At 43.1% G+C, this 17,457-nt stretch overlaps 1 protein-coding gene across 4 annotated transcripts in view; it reads left to right on the forward strand.

Moving 5' to 3' along the window:
• rnf220a (ring finger protein 220a) overlaps positions 1–17,457 on the forward strand; it is a 180,491-nt gene that overhangs the window by 118,447 nt on the left and 44,587 nt on the right. For all 4 annotated transcript variants that reach the window (XM_069711366.1, XM_069711367.1, XM_069711368.1 and 1 more), the window contains one exon: positions 10,116–10,245. In XM_069711366.1, the coding sequence (XP_069567467.1) occupies positions 10,116–10,245 (130 nt within the window). The remainder of the gene's footprint in view (positions 1–10,115; positions 10,246–17,457) is intronic.

Below are 17,457 nucleotides of genomic sequence, written 5' to 3' on the forward strand. Positions count from 1 at the left end.
ATTTGACCAAATTTTCTTGGATTAAGTAACTAATTCTGATCCATTTAATGCTGTTCAATTTGTTAAATTATCCAAACGATTTTGTTTAGGGTTAGGAAACAACATATTTTAAAGACAATTCAAGTTTTTTTCAGTTCATAAACACCAAAACTTGAGGTAGAGCTCCGAGGATCCATGTTGCTGCATGAAAAATATTCACACCTCCTTCATAACGACATAATGTGGAATGTATCATATGGGACCTTTCAAATTGTTGTGCAAATGTCACATCTCATCTGTTATGATCCCGCTATCACAAGGCAGGTGAAGAATAGAGTTCAGGTATGCAGCAGGTAATCCGGCGCTAAGAGGACAGCGTGACATTGATCTAAGATTTTAATCTGCTGCTCCTCTTTGCCAGACACGAATTGCAATAACAAATACAGCGAGGAATAACCAGGAGATATACAGGGAGGATATGAGTTTTATTAAGAAAACCTAGTTAGCTAAGACAAACTTTTTACCCAGCAAACCGAAGGGAACACACACAGTTACATAACTGCATCGCTTTTTAATGCAATGCTGTGTCCTTTTTTTTTTTTTCCATTTTTCTACGATCGTGGGTGTCTTTTACGAAAGGCCACTAATGTCAATGATACACCAGCTGCAACAACAGGGTGGGTGGTGCTGCGATGTGCTCTGAATATTATCAATAACAATTTTGCATGCAAGTGTGCACATGCCTCCATCCATCCATCCATCCATCCATCCATCCATCCATCCATCCATCCATCCATCCATCCATCCATCCGTCCCTCTCATTCTGCCTCCACAGGCTGCCTCCTCCACTGTTAGGATTCAATTAACACGGTGCAGGCAGCCACGGCACCCTCATTAAAGCTAATTAGTTAAAACATCAGCCAATCTAGCGTTAATTGGCTTTGGTAATTAATTCAGCCGCTAGACCATATGAAAGCAGCGGGGAGGGAGATAATGAGAGGCGGCGGGAGAGTTGGGAATCAAAGGAGACAGAAATGGAAAGAAAGAAGGAGGGTAAATGAGGGAGATAAGGAGAGATAAATAATAGAGAATAAGGAAATTATTATTCCTGGATATGTATGTATCTGAATATCACACACTATGAGTTTAAAGTCTGGACGAACAGGGCTGATGCACGCACTGTCATGATGTAATGACAGCAGCAGAAATTTCAAACTAAATATCAAAAAACTGAAGCACAAAGTATTTTGTTTTGGGCCAAAAATGGCTTCTATCTGACATACAAGTAAATAACAAATACAGTGTTACAGTTAAAACAAAAATGGAGTTATACAAGTGTACACCAAAATCAAAGCTATTCACATCATTTAATTAATCTAATGTTGTGTGTTTTCAAACGAGTGATAAAAATATTCGTTTAAGCTTTAGTACACAAACGCACTCAAACACACACACACACACACACACACACACACACACACACACACACACACACACACACACACACACACACACACACACACACACACACACACACACACACACACACACACACACACACACACACACACGGCTTGTGTGGGTGATTAGGGCTGACTCAGGGTGTCCATTTCAAACTTGCTGATGTCCCTGTTTGCCCATTGACACGGCATGTTTCTGTCGTGATTAGGGCCCTTTGGGATTGAAATGAGTGCCGACAGGCCTCACGCCCACACCTCTCTCTCCATCAGGTATCCCTCCTCCTCCTCTTCCTCCTCCGCACAGCTCCATCAGCAGAGACAGGGCAGAGGTCAGTTCGTCAATAGAAGCTAAAGTGTTGTCTCCAACTGTGTCTCTTAATTACAAATACATATCATACAAACCAAGATGTACACATTGTGTTATAAAACAGCAACAACACACTGAATTCAAAGCAACAGCAGTCGTATTGCAGCTTCCAATATCATATCAACCAAGTATAATTGTAGAAGTATTAATATTTGAATATTTAAAATGCACAAGTTTCCAAAATCATTAAATATTAACGGTTAATCATGATGATTAAATTATTCATTATTAATTATGACATGCTTTAAAGTGCTGAAGAAATAAAAAGGGGTCTTAAACAAAGGTCTTGAAACGAGATTCGGCCCGTAGCTGCTGGATGCGTCTCTGCTCTGTGGGTCAGTGCTTGGTTAATGCTCCATTAATTTACTTCTTTCTCCCTCACCACTGTCTCTCTGACACACACACACACACACACACACACACACACACACACACACACACACACACACACACACACACACACACACACACACACACACACACACACACACACACACACACAGTGACAGGGTGATTGATTGAATAAACAGCTGTCAGTAATCGGAGATAACCTCACTAGCATCACACTGCTGCCTCTGAGATAGACACATGTGTGCAGCAGGGTCCCAGGAGGAAAAAAAAGGCCACATTACACATGCTGGCATACACTTGTACACACACACACCACACACAGGGATCATCAGATGACCATTTATCAGCGTATGTTCAAAGCTAGGCAGAAGATGATTTATGGTGCGTTGATCTCCTGGGCTTTCTCTTTCTTTTCTCTAAATCCTCCAAATTTCATTTACATCTCTCTACATTTTTTTGTTTGGATTTACGAACAATATGGCCTTGAAAATGATGTTTACTGATCCTAAACCTTTTCCTGTGACAGTTGAGTGAATATTCTGCATGTAGTAACAGTAATACAATTCCTGCATCCTCCATTTTACACTTTATACACTCTCCTCGTCGTTCACACGGAAATATTTTGACTTAAACAGACAGCAAACACAGTCGCACTACTGCACACACTCGCGCACACACACACCTTTCCCCACTTCTATCCCTCGATCCAGCCATCTCTCCATCCCTCCTCTCCACTGCGCCGACATTTCATTTGCTTTTCTAAAAGTGACAACCCCAGGGAGCAAGGGAGGAATAGTGGAAGAGCCTGGTGATGAGTTTTGAGCAGGGCGTGGAGGAGTGCTATTTAAAAGCGCCATGCATCACTGTCAGGGAGTGAGACTGCACACACACACACACACACACACACACACACACACACACACACACACACACACACACACACACACACACACACACACACACACACAGACACAGGAAACGCACACGTGCACGTAGTAAAGCAAAGCAGCCCGGGTGGCAAACTGAAGTTGACCCCCGTTCCATTTCATCAAATGTCCTCTGAATGAGCCACACAGCCTCATCTATTTTGCACACACACACACACACACACACACACACACACACACACACACACACACACACACACACACACACACACACACACACACACACACACACACACACACACACAGAAAGGCAGTGATCAGCCTAGTGTCTAGCCTGCTTAAATCAGAGCTCACTTAAGAAAAAAACCATATCACTTCAGTGGGAGACGCACACACACACACACACACACCTTGCCGGTCCCATTTGTGTTAATACGGCTCCTGGTTTTGGGCTTTAGGGCTCACATTTGCCATTATGGAGATGATGGCTTTACGGGGCCCCTCTTACCTCACCTTGTGTCGGTCGGGGAAGCGACAGGGGGGGAGTCGAAATGAAGGCTGACACCTCACCGGGATTTATTTGATTGCGGATGCGAGGCGGTGTCATTCTAGAAAAGGAGAGGATGCGAAGGGAGAAGGAGGAGGAGGAGGCCTGGACCCTCGGGCTAAGTGAAAAGAAGAAGAGGAGAAGATGGTGGGGTGAAGGGAAAGAAAGAGAGAAGTAAAGGGAAAGGAAAAGGGAGAGATTGCAGGGAGAGCAGAAGTGGCCCTCTTTCCCTTTCGTGAATCAAATCAAATTCCCCTTATCGCACATTATTTGAAGAGGTTATCGGGCGCAGTAATGCGGTTACACGCCGAGCCGCGGCTGAGAGATTTCCTTGTTTACCGATGTTGGCGGGTGTTATAGCTAACCAGCCGGGCGAGCGGAGAGGGGAGGAGGGTGGGGGGGAGGGAAGACGAGAAAAGAGGGGTAGCAGGCATAAACACTTGATGCATGTCAGAAAACTCATTTAGGGGAACAACAAGGAGCGGGAATGGAAGTGTGTGTATGTGTGTGTGTGTGTGTGTGTGTGTGTGTGTGTGTGTGTGTGTGTGTGTGTGTGTGTGTGTGTGTGTGTGTGTGTGTGTGTGTGTGTGTGTGTGTGTGTGTGTGTGTGTGTGTGTGTGTGTAAGGAGAAGACAGTTGTTCAAGGACAGAAAAACAGCCTCTACATGTAGACACTTTGTAATTCCATTTGGGAAATGTGCTTGTGTGTTTTGCAAGTGTGTGTGTGTGTGTGTGTGTGTGTGTGTGTGTGTGTGTGTGTGTGTGTGTGTGTGTGTGTGTGTGTGTGTGTGTGTGTGTGTGTGTGTGTGTGTGTGTGTGTGTGTGTGTGTGTGTCGCCCACAAACATACTGTATATGTGCCAGCCCATAAAGCGCGGCCCTCCTCTTTTCTGACTCTTATTGTTGCGCTTAAATCCAGTTTACATGCTCAGTGCTCATTAGCTGATTGTGTGTATAATTTACAAGTCAGTTCAATTCCTTACAGAAGATATAAAAGATAGAAAATTATCAAGTTCATGGAAAGTCAAGCATTTCTTTATAAATGTTGAATCCAACTTTCAGCATCCTGTTAAAAAAACGACACATTAAACCCACATTTTGATATAAAAACATTTTTGATTTACAGTATTGAATCAACCTTTAAGTGCATGAAAGAAAATCATGGTTTTAGGTCTCAGGAAAAGTTCAATGTGCACCAATCTCCTGTTTCCTGAGAGGCATGAACGATGGTCAGATAGACGTGAAAGAATGACACGCAATACAGGTCATTAAATGGGATTTGGAGCCACAGTGTTGTGAGTACATGCTTTGCCTCTTAGCCCATTGAGCCGTGAGGACACCCCCAAATGGTGTTTTATCTCTGGTCCCATTGAGAGCGAGTATTGAGCTGACAATCCCTGTCCTCTCTGGAGGTGGCCTTTTTACCTCAGCTCATTGTAGTCGGTGACTGGGAGCCCACGCTATCTAGCATCTATTGATTCCCACTTCATCTGGACCAAAGCAACAGAGGGAGAGAGACACCTAGAGACAGAGAGAGAGGGGGGGAGGGGGCTGAGGGAAAGGGGGGCACTGCTTCAAGTGTTCAAAGGGATTAAACTTGTTTCATGATGACTGACATTTGACATTTTTTTCTTTAGCTACAGAGAAACCTGAAACTGATTTTTTTTTTTTTTTAATATCTTATACTGGTTATTTATATTATTCAACCTGGTATTACGGCACGATGTGAAATAGACACACCGGTCCACTACAGCAAAATGTGAAATAACCAGGCTTTGGGGTGTCTGGGCGTGAAAGTTACACGTTTTCCTGTAGTGGACGAAAATGAAACCTACTGCACGAGTAGAGGTAGGAAAAACAACATGGTTGGGGTTAGGAAACAAAAAACAACTCAATAATAACGTTGTCGCCTCCTTGATTCCAACCTCTTCGTCCCACATGGCAGTCTGTAACTAATGCCACAAAGCCACCCCTCCTTCATCCTAATACAGCCAAAAATGATCTTTATTGCCTCTGTTGTGGGACCTTGGTCACATGATCCCGTGTCACATGACCTTACCATGCGTGTAAGTTTCACACTTTCAAAACGTGCAACGTTTACGCCTGCGCAGGCCAAAATGTGGCTATTTCACATTTTGCTGTGATACTGGTTTGCATTATTGGTGCATGAAGAAGAACAGATGAAAGGAAAGAAAGAAGGAAGGAAGGAATGTTGAAAGAGAAGTGCAAGAAAATAAGGATGTAGAAAGCAGGAAGGAAAGAAAGAAAATGATGTACAATATCACGGGTGAAAGTGAGACAAGTGAGAGGAAAGGAGGGATGGGGGGGAGACTCCTCCTCTTTGCTCTCCACTCTTCCGTATGAGCTGGCTTCCTCCTCCTCACCATCTGCTGTCTGTAATTGCCTATCCAGTTGTGTTTGTATGTGTGACTCCTCAGTATTTTAAAAGTATCAGGATATAAAAGCCTAATCAAGGACGTATTTCACTTCATACAGGCTTTGATATAACTTATAACTTATTTGGAGGGCTAATAAAACTTTATGGTCATTTTTGACGATTCTTATTTACTCCTTTTTGAGTCACATCACTAAATTAGGAATTAGAGAGTCTATGGGTAGAGTTGGACCAGCCAGAGTGTAATGTCAGGACTATAGCAGCCAGTAAATAAATCAGACTGAAGAAAAGTCAGAGGATATGCTACCTGCCAGCTGGATGACTTATTGTTTTGTGACATGAACAAAACCAGAGAGCACCATTAAGTGGACCAAGTGGCAGAGATGAAAAGGAGTGACAGGGGAAATAAGGAAGGAGAGGGAAACAGAAGGGGGAGATAGAAGGTGTTAGGGAAGAAAGATGGAGAGATTTTAAGAGGTCGAGAGAAGGGAAAGAAAGTCAGAGAAAGAGAGATGGACGATCCATCTTGGCACATTAGGGGGGATCAGGCCTATATTCCATCATGTCTGTCAGGGAGGTGCACACCTCCTCTCTCCTCTCCTCCACCCGAGCATCCATCCATCCCTCGTTTGGCTCCGGCAGCCAGCATTTCACTGAGGAATAGCGACACTAAAAAGTCCTGTCAGACCTATTTCCTTGTTATTGTCCGGCCGTCTCCTCACCTCCATCCTCTTCCCCCCACCTTCTCTGACTCCGGTGCCTTCCCCGTGCTTCCCCAGATTAAACACTGCCTTGTTGTGCCGCAGGGTGAGTGTGTGTTTGAGCTGTGAGGTCCAAAGGAGGACATGCGTGTGTGTGTGTGTGTGTGTGTGTGTGTGTGTGTGTGTGTGTGTGTGTGTGTGTGTGTGTGTGTGTGTGTGTGTGTGTGTGTGTGTGTGTGTGTGTGTGTGTTGCCCCAACATTAATCATCTTTAAGGGGCTGACAAGCCTGGTGTGCGACATCGCATCACATCAACGCCCCCCCTCCTCTCTCTCTCTCTCCTCCTCTTCTTCTTCTTCTCCTCCTCCTCCCCTGGATTTATCTGTCCATTCGCCTCAACCCATCACTCACTTCCCTCAGGGAGCATTTGACAAAGAGAGGGATAAATAGAGGAGGAAAAAGGGAAGAAACACAAGGAGTGACAATGGCGAGGAAGAATGAGAAACAGTGAGAGGAAACATGTTGGAGAGGGCTGAGGATTTGAAGAAGAAATGAGTCAATCGAAAGAATTGAAGATAAGAAAATAGAGACATGACCAGTAAAAGTTTAGAAAAGTCCTTTGCTGTAGCAACATATTTTTTTTTGCATCATTGCAGAAAATGTAACTTGGATCATTTTGTTTTGACTGACAGATATTGAATTTGCATGAATCTAAGCTTCTGTCTGGCTGGTGAACTGTTTTCAATCAGTGTGAGACTTTACGAGGCCCTCAGCACCGCATTTTGTTTTTTATGTTTTATGGTTTGTGTTGCAGGATTTATTTATATTTTTGTACTGTTCTGCGTTCATAATTTGATGGTTTATTTTGTTCTATATTTTGTCAGTTCTCCTGCTGCTTTTATGTTTATACGACTTCAGTTTCCATCTCTGGTGGATGCAAAAATTATTTTCTATTCTGTTCTATTCAGTCACAATACTGCTGGTTTGCCACCTGCTCCATCACATCAGACAAAGTATAATTTGCATGTCCACAGTACATGTTTGATGTTAATGCATTGGTTTTGGTGTCATTGCAAGAAAGTTGAAGTCAGATCAGTTCACACAAAACCCCACCCTCTTATTCTTTCCTCTGGCTCATTGTTGCTTTTCTGTAGTCAAAACCATGCATCTACATTTCTTTATCGTCAGTCTGACGATACAAAAAGTCTCATTCAAACAGAGCATTTCACAATTCAAAAGAAAATCATCTCAGATTGAAATGTAAAAAGTCAACTCTCACTTTGCAATGGGACCATTTGCACTTTCTGGCATTACAAAAGACCTAAAATAATCAAGCGTAGGCATGTGTCTCTGTGTGTCCACGAGCTCCGGGAGTGCGTTTGTCTGCCAAATAAAAAGAGCCCCATCGGCTGCAGATGGGGATTGGATCTTTCTTTGTTTGCTGTGGAGGATGGCGACAGCTTCAGCATGACTCAAATTATCTTGTCAAAGCAATAAAGGGGAAGAAGGGGGTGGGGGAGATTGTGGGAAGAGGGGGGGGGCAAGAGAGATGCAGAAACAAGGAGAGAATGGAAAATATCTGAAGGGAGCAGGGTGGAGGCAAAGAAAGAAAGAAAGAAAGAAAGAAAGAAAGAAAGAAAGAAAGAAAGAAAGAAAGAAAGAAAGAAAGAAAGAAAGAAAGAAAGAAAGAAAGAAAGAAAGAAAGAAAGAAAGAAAGAAAGAAAGAAAGAGAGAAAAAGGCAAAGATGGAAGAAGACAAGGAAAAAAGGAAGGGTAGAAAGAAAGAAGGATGGAAGGAAGGATGAAAGGATGGGGGAAAGTAGGAAAGAGAGAAGGAAGGAAAGAAGGATTTAAGGAGTAAAGAAGGGAGAATGGATTGATAGAATTCTATAAGGAAGGACAAAAGGAAAGGATAGAAGGAAATAAGGAAGATGAAAGGATGGAAGGAAAGAATGATAGAAAAGAGCAAAAAATTTGAAATACATAATGCCGGAGAAAGAGTGTGAGAAGAAAAGAGTGTGAAAAAAAAGAGAAGAAAGAGGTAGAGAAGGAGAAGCAGAGAGAGGGTAATCGATTACCTATTTTTCAAAGTCACTTAACGTGTCCAGTGTACTGGGCTCTGTTAAGCAGCGGTGCAGGAGAATGGGAGGCTGGTATGCACACACACGCTCTGAGAATAATAAGGGAGGGGGGACGACGTGTGTGTGTGTGTGTGTGTGTGTGTGTGTGTGTGTGTGTGTGTGTGTGTGTGTGTGTGTGTGTGTGTGTGTGTGTGTGTGTGTGTGTGTGTGTGTGTGTGTGTGTGTGTGTGTGTGTGTGTGTGTGTGTGTGTGTCTTCTTACTAGTCGTCTCTTGATAAGTCCTCTCACAGGAAACTGCCAATATGTGAGCAAGGATACATGTCCTCCTGAGGGCTGCATGGATATGTGTGTGTGTGTGTGTGTGTGTGTGTGTGTGTGTGTGTGTGTGTGTGTGTGTGTGTGTGTGTGTGTGTGTGTGTGTGTGTGTGTGTGTGTGTGTGTGTGTGTGTGTGTGTGTGTGTGTGTGAAAGAGAGAAACACCAAAGACAAGACAGAGAGGGAGTCCCCCCCTAGCTGGTCCTCCTGTTGCCGTGGTGACAAGCAGTCTAAACAGGATGTCCTGGCTGAGATCAGGCCTATTGTTCATGGGCTAAAAAAAGCCTATTTGATTGGCTAAATACAGGAAATCAGGAAGTGTCCTCCAACATTAAGCACTGATACAATTTCAATAGGTGTTATTTTTATCCAACGCAGACAGACTGAAAGATAAACTTTGAAAGCTAGGATGTATACAACTTATACACACACACACACACAAAGGCTCAGACTTCACTCTGCAAAATGCACACTGTCTAATACGCACAGAGGCCACACATACTCCCAGACACACAATGACACACACTATTACAGAAACAGGTGGGCCCCACCCTGTGCCCTGCTGATCAAGGACAATGAAGTGAGGTAGTGTTGGCAGACTCTATACAGCATTATCTCATCCATGGCAGCCACTTCTTTAACTCCCCACCACCCCCACCCCTGCTCTGACCTGAGAGCACAGCAGAGACTGAGCAGCACTCTGGTCCCTTTTTTCTCTGTGTGGAATCCAGAAACATGATGCACATGAGATCCATGTGTGGGATTTTAGAGAGGAAGAATACGGTTTGCAGGGTACCAGCTGTAGTACAGCTCTACCTGAAATTATTGAACTTTCCACCCTGATTTCTTCACTTTTAAACAACAACGGACATAATTAATGTACTTTTAAAGTAAAATCTGGTATTTTGCAGTCTCTTGAGATTCATTTAAGACTCTTTCTGATGCCATATCTGGACACAATCTGGGTATTCTTCTTATTTGTCCTATCAATATCTATACTGATGGTTTTCATTCCTCTTTGTCGTTGTGTCCAGGTAAAAAGAAGATGTCCCTGTATGACAGCCAGGCTCCAATCTGTCCAATCTGCCAGGTGCTGCTCAGGCCCGGAGAGCTACAGGAGCACATGGAGACGGAGATCGAGAGGCTAACTGCCATCTGCCTCAGGTAGGCCTCAAACACACACACAGGTATTTACTGTGTGTTCAAATGAAAACAGAATCCGCTGACTCCAAAGGTACTTGTGCGTGTGTGTGTATACTTTGTGAGTATGTGGCTAAAAGTAGCATAGATTAAACATTATTTGTGCTGTTTTGTGCTGGTATTAAACAGCACAAAACAAGGTGGGATTCCATCTCTTCAAATATTCATGGGTGTGAAATTAATGTTTTTAAGGAAAGCTTCATGTTTGCTGAAAGTTCAATCAGGATATTGTACATTATGTGTGTGTGTGTGTGTGTGTGTGTGTGTGTGTGTGTGTGTGTGTGTGTGTGTGTGTGTGTGTGTGTGTGTGTGTGTGTGTGTGTGTGTGTGTGTGTGTGTGTGTGTGTGTGTGTGTGTGTGTGTGTGTGTGTGTGTGTGTGTGTGTGTGTGTGCTTTTCAACTTCCCTGCAAGTGTCTTATTTGCATTTGTATCTTTCATACTTAACATGCGGAACTGGAATAGGAGACATTGTGTTGTAGTGAGCAGTTTGCTCATGAACCAGGATGGTTAGATCAGCTGTTAGCACAGTGTCTGCATGCAGGGACTCAGAAGTCCCAGCCTGAATAATATCTGCCTCCTGGAATAAGGATTTTGATATTTCATCTGATGGATAAGGAAATAGTCAGAAAGGATCAAAACTCCATACACTAAGCTTCTGAACTTGTAAAAGTTATTTCCATAATGGAAACAGACAGATGAAACTCATATCAGTCCTATAATCCAACAAACGCCAAGTAAAGCAGCAAACAATGTCTTAAAATGTTAGTGGTAGATTAACTCAAGCACATTTTATTATTTCTTCCTTAAATTTCCCGAAATAAACACATCTTCATTGTAAGAAAGGACTGTTGATGCACAACACTATGAAGGTAAATCAAAATCGTTAAGAAAATGTTCATTAAGCTGGGTTGTTTTGAAGCAATAAGGCGCTAGCTGTACTTTTCAGCTCAGCTTTTATGTCGGGCTCGCTCACCCATATTTTTTCCTCGCAGAGACTTTGATGCCATAAATCTGCATAAAAGGCCGAGGCATGCCGTCAACATAAAGCTAAGTGTTTCCTACAGGGATTCAAACCTGTGACCTAAAGGTTCACTGCCGCCCCGTTCCTCTCCCGCTGCCAGTTGCACGAGCTGTTTTACGACAGATAAATCAACTCCAAGCCCTTTTAACGATGGGACACAACCATTAGGATCCATATTTCACCTTGACCACGCGTCTGGCTGTGTGTATGTGTGTTTGTGATGCCGGCGTGTGGCCCGTGTGCGGGTGTGTGACCCTGTGTCCACCTAAGCGGCCCAGCTTTATGATAGTCCCCATTAACCCGGAGGAACGGGGCAACAGATAGCGTCACCCCACATGGAAATCACACTTCATTTAACCCCGTTTACACCCCTGGTACCCCTCCTCCTGCCTCTCTGTGGCTACATACTGTACGACTCAACCTGTTCACCTGATTCTTGTTTTCATCTCTCCGTCCTCCTCTCTGGTCTCTAATCCTCCCTGTTCTCTCTAATCTTTTACTTTCCTTCTCCTTTGTTTTTATATATCTTAAATCTAGGCCTTAGTCTTCGTCCCTCCCTAAATCTCCTTTCATCTCTTCTGTTTTCTTTTCACCAGATTCTGTCATTTCTTCATGACCTGACTCGTGCGGAGATTTTTAGATCTGCTTTAGCCCTTTAAGATCAAAGCAGTGACCTAACTTTGCAATGAGAAAAATACATACTGCATACAGGACAGAAGAATAGTAAAGGAAAATGTTTACTGTATATGAATAAGGGAGGGAATTGAGACAGTTACAGATTTGGTTGAACTTGAATTTGGATTCTTACCTTAAAAATGTATCAAAAGGATGACAGAAAATGGTGGAAATAAAGGAATAGTTATGGAAATGAAGGAAAAGGATGGAGGAAGGAGTCAGAAAAATGAAAGAATTACAAATCAACTGTGCAGAGAGTAAAATCTAAAGATTTAACTCAGACAAAAACCACAAGATCAACTTGTTTTTTCCTGATCTATCAGCCACATCTCATGGCCTTCATCAGTTGAATATTATAGTTTAGTTGTTATCCAATAATCCAGGAGATCTGGGAAAAAAAGTCTATCTTAGATCTTGGATGGAGGATAAAATAGAATAAAACAAAATACAACAGGAGAGAGCCATCCATCATCCTGTGATATGGCAAGGTGTGTGTGTGTGTGTGTGTGTGTGTGTGTGTGTGTGTGTGTGTGTGTGTGTGTGTGTGTGTGTGTGTGTGTGTGTGTGTGTGTGTGTGTGTGTGTGTGTGTGTGTGTGTGTGTGTGTGTGTGTGTGTGTACGTGTGTGTGTTTCAATAATTAATAAAGGTTAGTAGTGTGTCCTTCCCTCTGGGAGTCTGAGATACTAGCCTAGGGAAGCTCAGACCTGACATGCACTTTCTCTGTCTTTCTCACACACACACACACACACACACACACACACACACACACACACACACACACACACACACACACACACACACACACACACACACACACACACACACACACACACACACACACACACACACAGTTATTTAAGGAAATAGCGTCATCCCCGGGTGAGATGGGATGGTGGCTAACGTCACAGCTGGCTGATTTACCTGCTCGCCATTAACCCATACACACAACAGGAGAAAAGAAAAGAACACAAGAGAGAAGAAGGATGCAGAACGAGAGCATTTAGAGAAATATTTTCATGCGATGCAAACACAAAATTTCTCTGCGTGTTTTTGGAGATGAAATAAAGGCTGAAAGTGACGGTCCGCGTGTTATATCACAAAACTAACCTGGTTGTGAATCGCACACACACACACACACACACACACACACACACACACACACACACACACACACACACACACACACACACACACACACACACACACACACACACACACACACACACACACACACACTGTCTCCCCTCCTCTCCGCCTCTCTGCTTGGTAGCTGCCATCATTGAAAGTGACAGTGGGAATTTGGTCCAATTTGTAGTAAATCTGTCTTTAATGATGACCAGCGCTCGCTGAATGAAAGAGCTGTGGGTATGGAAACGAAGGTGTGTGTGTTTGAGGAGTGTGTGATATATCTGCTCTTATGTGTGTTTCTATTTGTTGTCTGTGTCTCTTGTCCGCTTCCTTCCCGCTCTCGCTGCATGTAAATGTATGTGTGTTTGATTACAGCTGCCACCATGTCCTCTCTGGTGACTGTGAGCTCTGTCACTTGTTCATGGGCCACAGCTTCTTGTGTATGGACATGGAAATTACACACACACACACACACACACACACACACACACACACACACACACACACACACACACACACACACACACACACACACACACACACACACACACACACACACACACACACACACAAATGTAGAGTTTGGCAAATGGAAATCTATCATGCCCTGTACATGTCAGGTACAGGCTCAGGAGGGGCAAAAGTAATCTACATACCCCATCACCCCTCCTCTTCAGACCTCTTGCTCCTCTTCTTCTCCCTCCTCCTCCTCCTCCTCCATAATCAATTTGCCTCCACTCGAGCAGACCCCCACCTCTCCACCAGATGACACAAAAAGGCAAAAAGCAATCAGTATCTTGAGTTTAGCACCATCCCTCTATTCTTCCCTCCATCCATTCCAGCCAGCTCCCACCAAGAAAAGACTTATTCATCTTTATCTCGCGCTCTCTGGCCCCCCCGCTGGTCGGGAGTGGAGGTGGGAGGCTGTCAGTCAAACTCAGTCTGTCTCTACTCGTGTAGGATTGATGCAGATTTAATCAGGTTGAGGTTGAGTGGGCAGTTTTACTAAATGGAAATGCTTCCAAATTACTGATCAGATCAATTCAAACTGGTGCTGACATCAGAGACTGGTCCACATTGAGTACAGTATCTGATTTTATTTAAATATATATTTTTTATTAAAAATGAGAGAAATTCAGATTATAACATCAGACAATGAGCAGTAATTGATGGGAAGTCACAAAGATTCTGCTCAGATTCAAATGAGCCTGTAGAAATTCTGTTAATGTTTCCTCAATATAGTGGGAAAGTAGTTTACATAATCCAGAAAGTAGTGAAGGTGAATATAACATCACACAGCAGGAGTTCTGGAGCTTTGCATCCACACATTGTTAACTTTCCAAAGCTCAAATCATCGCCTACTTGATGGTGGTTTGACACCTACTTTGTACAGTGACTGGCCCGACGTGCTTATCTATCAAAACAATCAGGATTTTAACTTGTTCTCAAGTTTTGTTCCTCATATGCTGTAATGAACAATGAACATCATTGTGTTTGCTGATCTGCAGGAGCAGCTTTCATGACAAACTCTTAATTTGTGTCATTTTTACCTTTTATTTCCATATTTAATGGGGCACTCCACAGAATTTACACTTGAAGGTCATTTTATTACTCAGCCTGCAAGACTGGCAGGATAAAGTCAGATGTGACAGTTTATCAGGGTGGGAGGTACTTATGAAAGATTCTTTTGAGTTGCACTACGCATCATATTTTGCAATAAATCCAATGTTTTGGGATTTGGTCCAATAACAAGGATTGATACTCTGGATACCTCAATCCCTGTGGTTTTGATGAATTCAATAATTTATTTATTTATTTATGGTCTGCAAGTCCCCCAACTTCAAAGAAATGCACTACATTTCTGCAGTGTCCCTCTAAGCTTTGACAGAAGAGGTTCAGCACATAGAATGAAATTCTGAAAATGAATCTCAACTTTTGCTTGTACTTTTATTTCAAAAAACTTCCTGAAATTACATTATGCTGGTTTGTGACTTTAAAGAAATTAACTTTGTAACTCCCAAGTTTTTTTTTTGATGTACCACTACATTTACAGGATATGTGTGTATCATATGATATTCACATAAGGTGTAACACAAATAGAACCAAATAAATACATCGTTTTCAGACAGTCAATTGAGTTCATGAAATAAATAATAAAGAAATGATTTTCAGTGTATTGTTTATCAGATTTCTGACTTGTTGTCAGCAACCACAAAGTTCATCTCCTCTGCTTGACCCTGCTTTGACCCCCCCCCCTTCCCTCATACCTCTATTGTGCGGCTACTTCCTGTTTATGATCTCCTAGCTTCTTCAGATTATGTGGTTCAGACAAGGTGCCGTATAAACAGCTTCCCTGTCTGATGCATTGGGACAGAGCTGTGTAAGAACCCCTTGCAACATGCCCTCACCTGTTTCCCCCTCTTCACACACACGCCTCATTACCACAACACATTTTAAATTGTGTCTTTCATTCCCCCTCTTCCTTCCTCGTCCTCCGTCTTGTCTGGTGTGTTTGTTTCGCTTTGCTGTGTGGCTCATTTTCCCACTCCTCTCCTCTCTTTGACATGGCAGCCAGCTGGAATTTTCTAGCCCCATAACCCTCGCCATCAAAAATTCATAGAGCCGGGCAAACAGACGCGTGAAGCTGCGAGGATAGGCGGCAGCACACCGACTCTCCCATCACTCCCTCTCCTCCTCTCTCTCGTTTTCTGTCGTCTTTCATCTTTCCCTCGCTTCACCTCTCTCTTTATGTTGCCCCACTCGTCCTCCCTCACCTCATCCCTCTCTCACCTCACATTTCACCCCCCTCCTCTTCCTCCTCCTCCTCCTTTTCCCTTTCCTTTCATCTCTCCATCATCCCCTCTGTCACCGTGGCAATTTTCTCCCATCGTGGCAGGCATGCAACTGCTGTCCTCTCGCGCTCCCTCCTTCTCTTGTCGCTGTTTGACACTGTCAACAAGCAGGTAGAGGTGGCTGTTATTGTTGATGCCTCTGCAGAGGTTCCAGGTAATGAATGAAAGAGAGATAGAGGGAGAAGGAGAGAGAGATGACAGAGACACAGATAGAAAAAGGTAAGAGTTTGTGTGTGTGTGGGGGGAGGAGGGGTTTGGGGGGAGGGGGTGTTGGCAGATCCCCCTGCATTACACGGCAGCTTGACTGTGTCACCCGTGTTTATTCTCTTTGTTGGTGGAGGTGAGGCCTGCTGCTCAGCGTTCACACACACAGAAGACATACACACACACACACACGCACGCACACACACACACACAGAAGACATACACACACACACACACACACACACACACACACACACACACACACACACACACACACACACACACACACACACACACATAAAGTGGCAAGACAATATACAGATGCATGTACACATCCACACGTGAACACACAGGTTGTGACAGGTTTTCATAGACATGTCCGCCATGCACAAAGACATTTAACATATATATACATACCCTTCCAGAAAAAACACACGAATTTCACATGTGCAAAAATGCACGTGATCGCATGTGATTGTGCACATGGAAACGTGGTTTTGGAACATTTGAATGGTGCATTGTGTGAAGCCCATGTAGATTCCCATGTGAAAACATTGTTATTAATTCATTAAATATTGATTTTGACCCTGTTATCATATATTGCAACATGTGGTAAACATGTATCATACATGTGATCACATGTGTTTCCCATGTTTTCTTCATGGGAAACACATGTTTTTTTTTCTGGAGAGGAAACAAAATCAAATACACTCCCTGAGTTTTAATCCTGACATTGTGTCAGCTGTTCGCTTATCTTTTGTTCGATGACAAATATTTGCCGGATGTTTACGTAATAGCATCTCAAAATCCTACTGTTTTGCTGTGAATTTTAAAATATTGATTGATTGGATTTGACAACACCTACAACTAAATGTATCCAATCGTGTCATTTGTAGCTAATGCATCCATGTAAAACCTCCTTTGACTGTTAGCTTGTAGGGTTGTAGTTTCTTGTAGAGTCACATTTTCAGGTTGTGGTTTAATTTATAATTGTGTTTTTTTTGTGGTGACTAACTATCTGCTACACAACTCTGTCTCTCTCTCCAGTTTGACATCACACCGTGTTTGCAAAGCCAAGATTCAAAATCAAATCAAAAGTCAAACTTTGACTGGAGCAAATACCACCAACAACATGTTGTCGTTCACGTTTGCTCCCGCTACCATTTCATTTGGGCCTTTAAAGGGTACTTCAATTTAGTAGTTCAGGTCAGTTCAGTTTGGGGGCACACGAGAGATGGTCAGACTACAGAATGGACAAAATAAGATACGATACAATATACTTTATTGTCCCCAT

Source organism: Brachyistius frenatus, unplaced genomic scaffold (genome assembly GCF_029030835.1).
Source record: "Brachyistius frenatus isolate BFR_SWC_R1_liver_20210118 unplaced genomic scaffold, ASM2903083v1 Contig_99, whole genome shotgun sequence".
In the NCBI taxonomy this organism is placed as follows: Eukaryota; Metazoa; Chordata; class Actinopteri; family Embiotocidae; genus Brachyistius; species Brachyistius frenatus.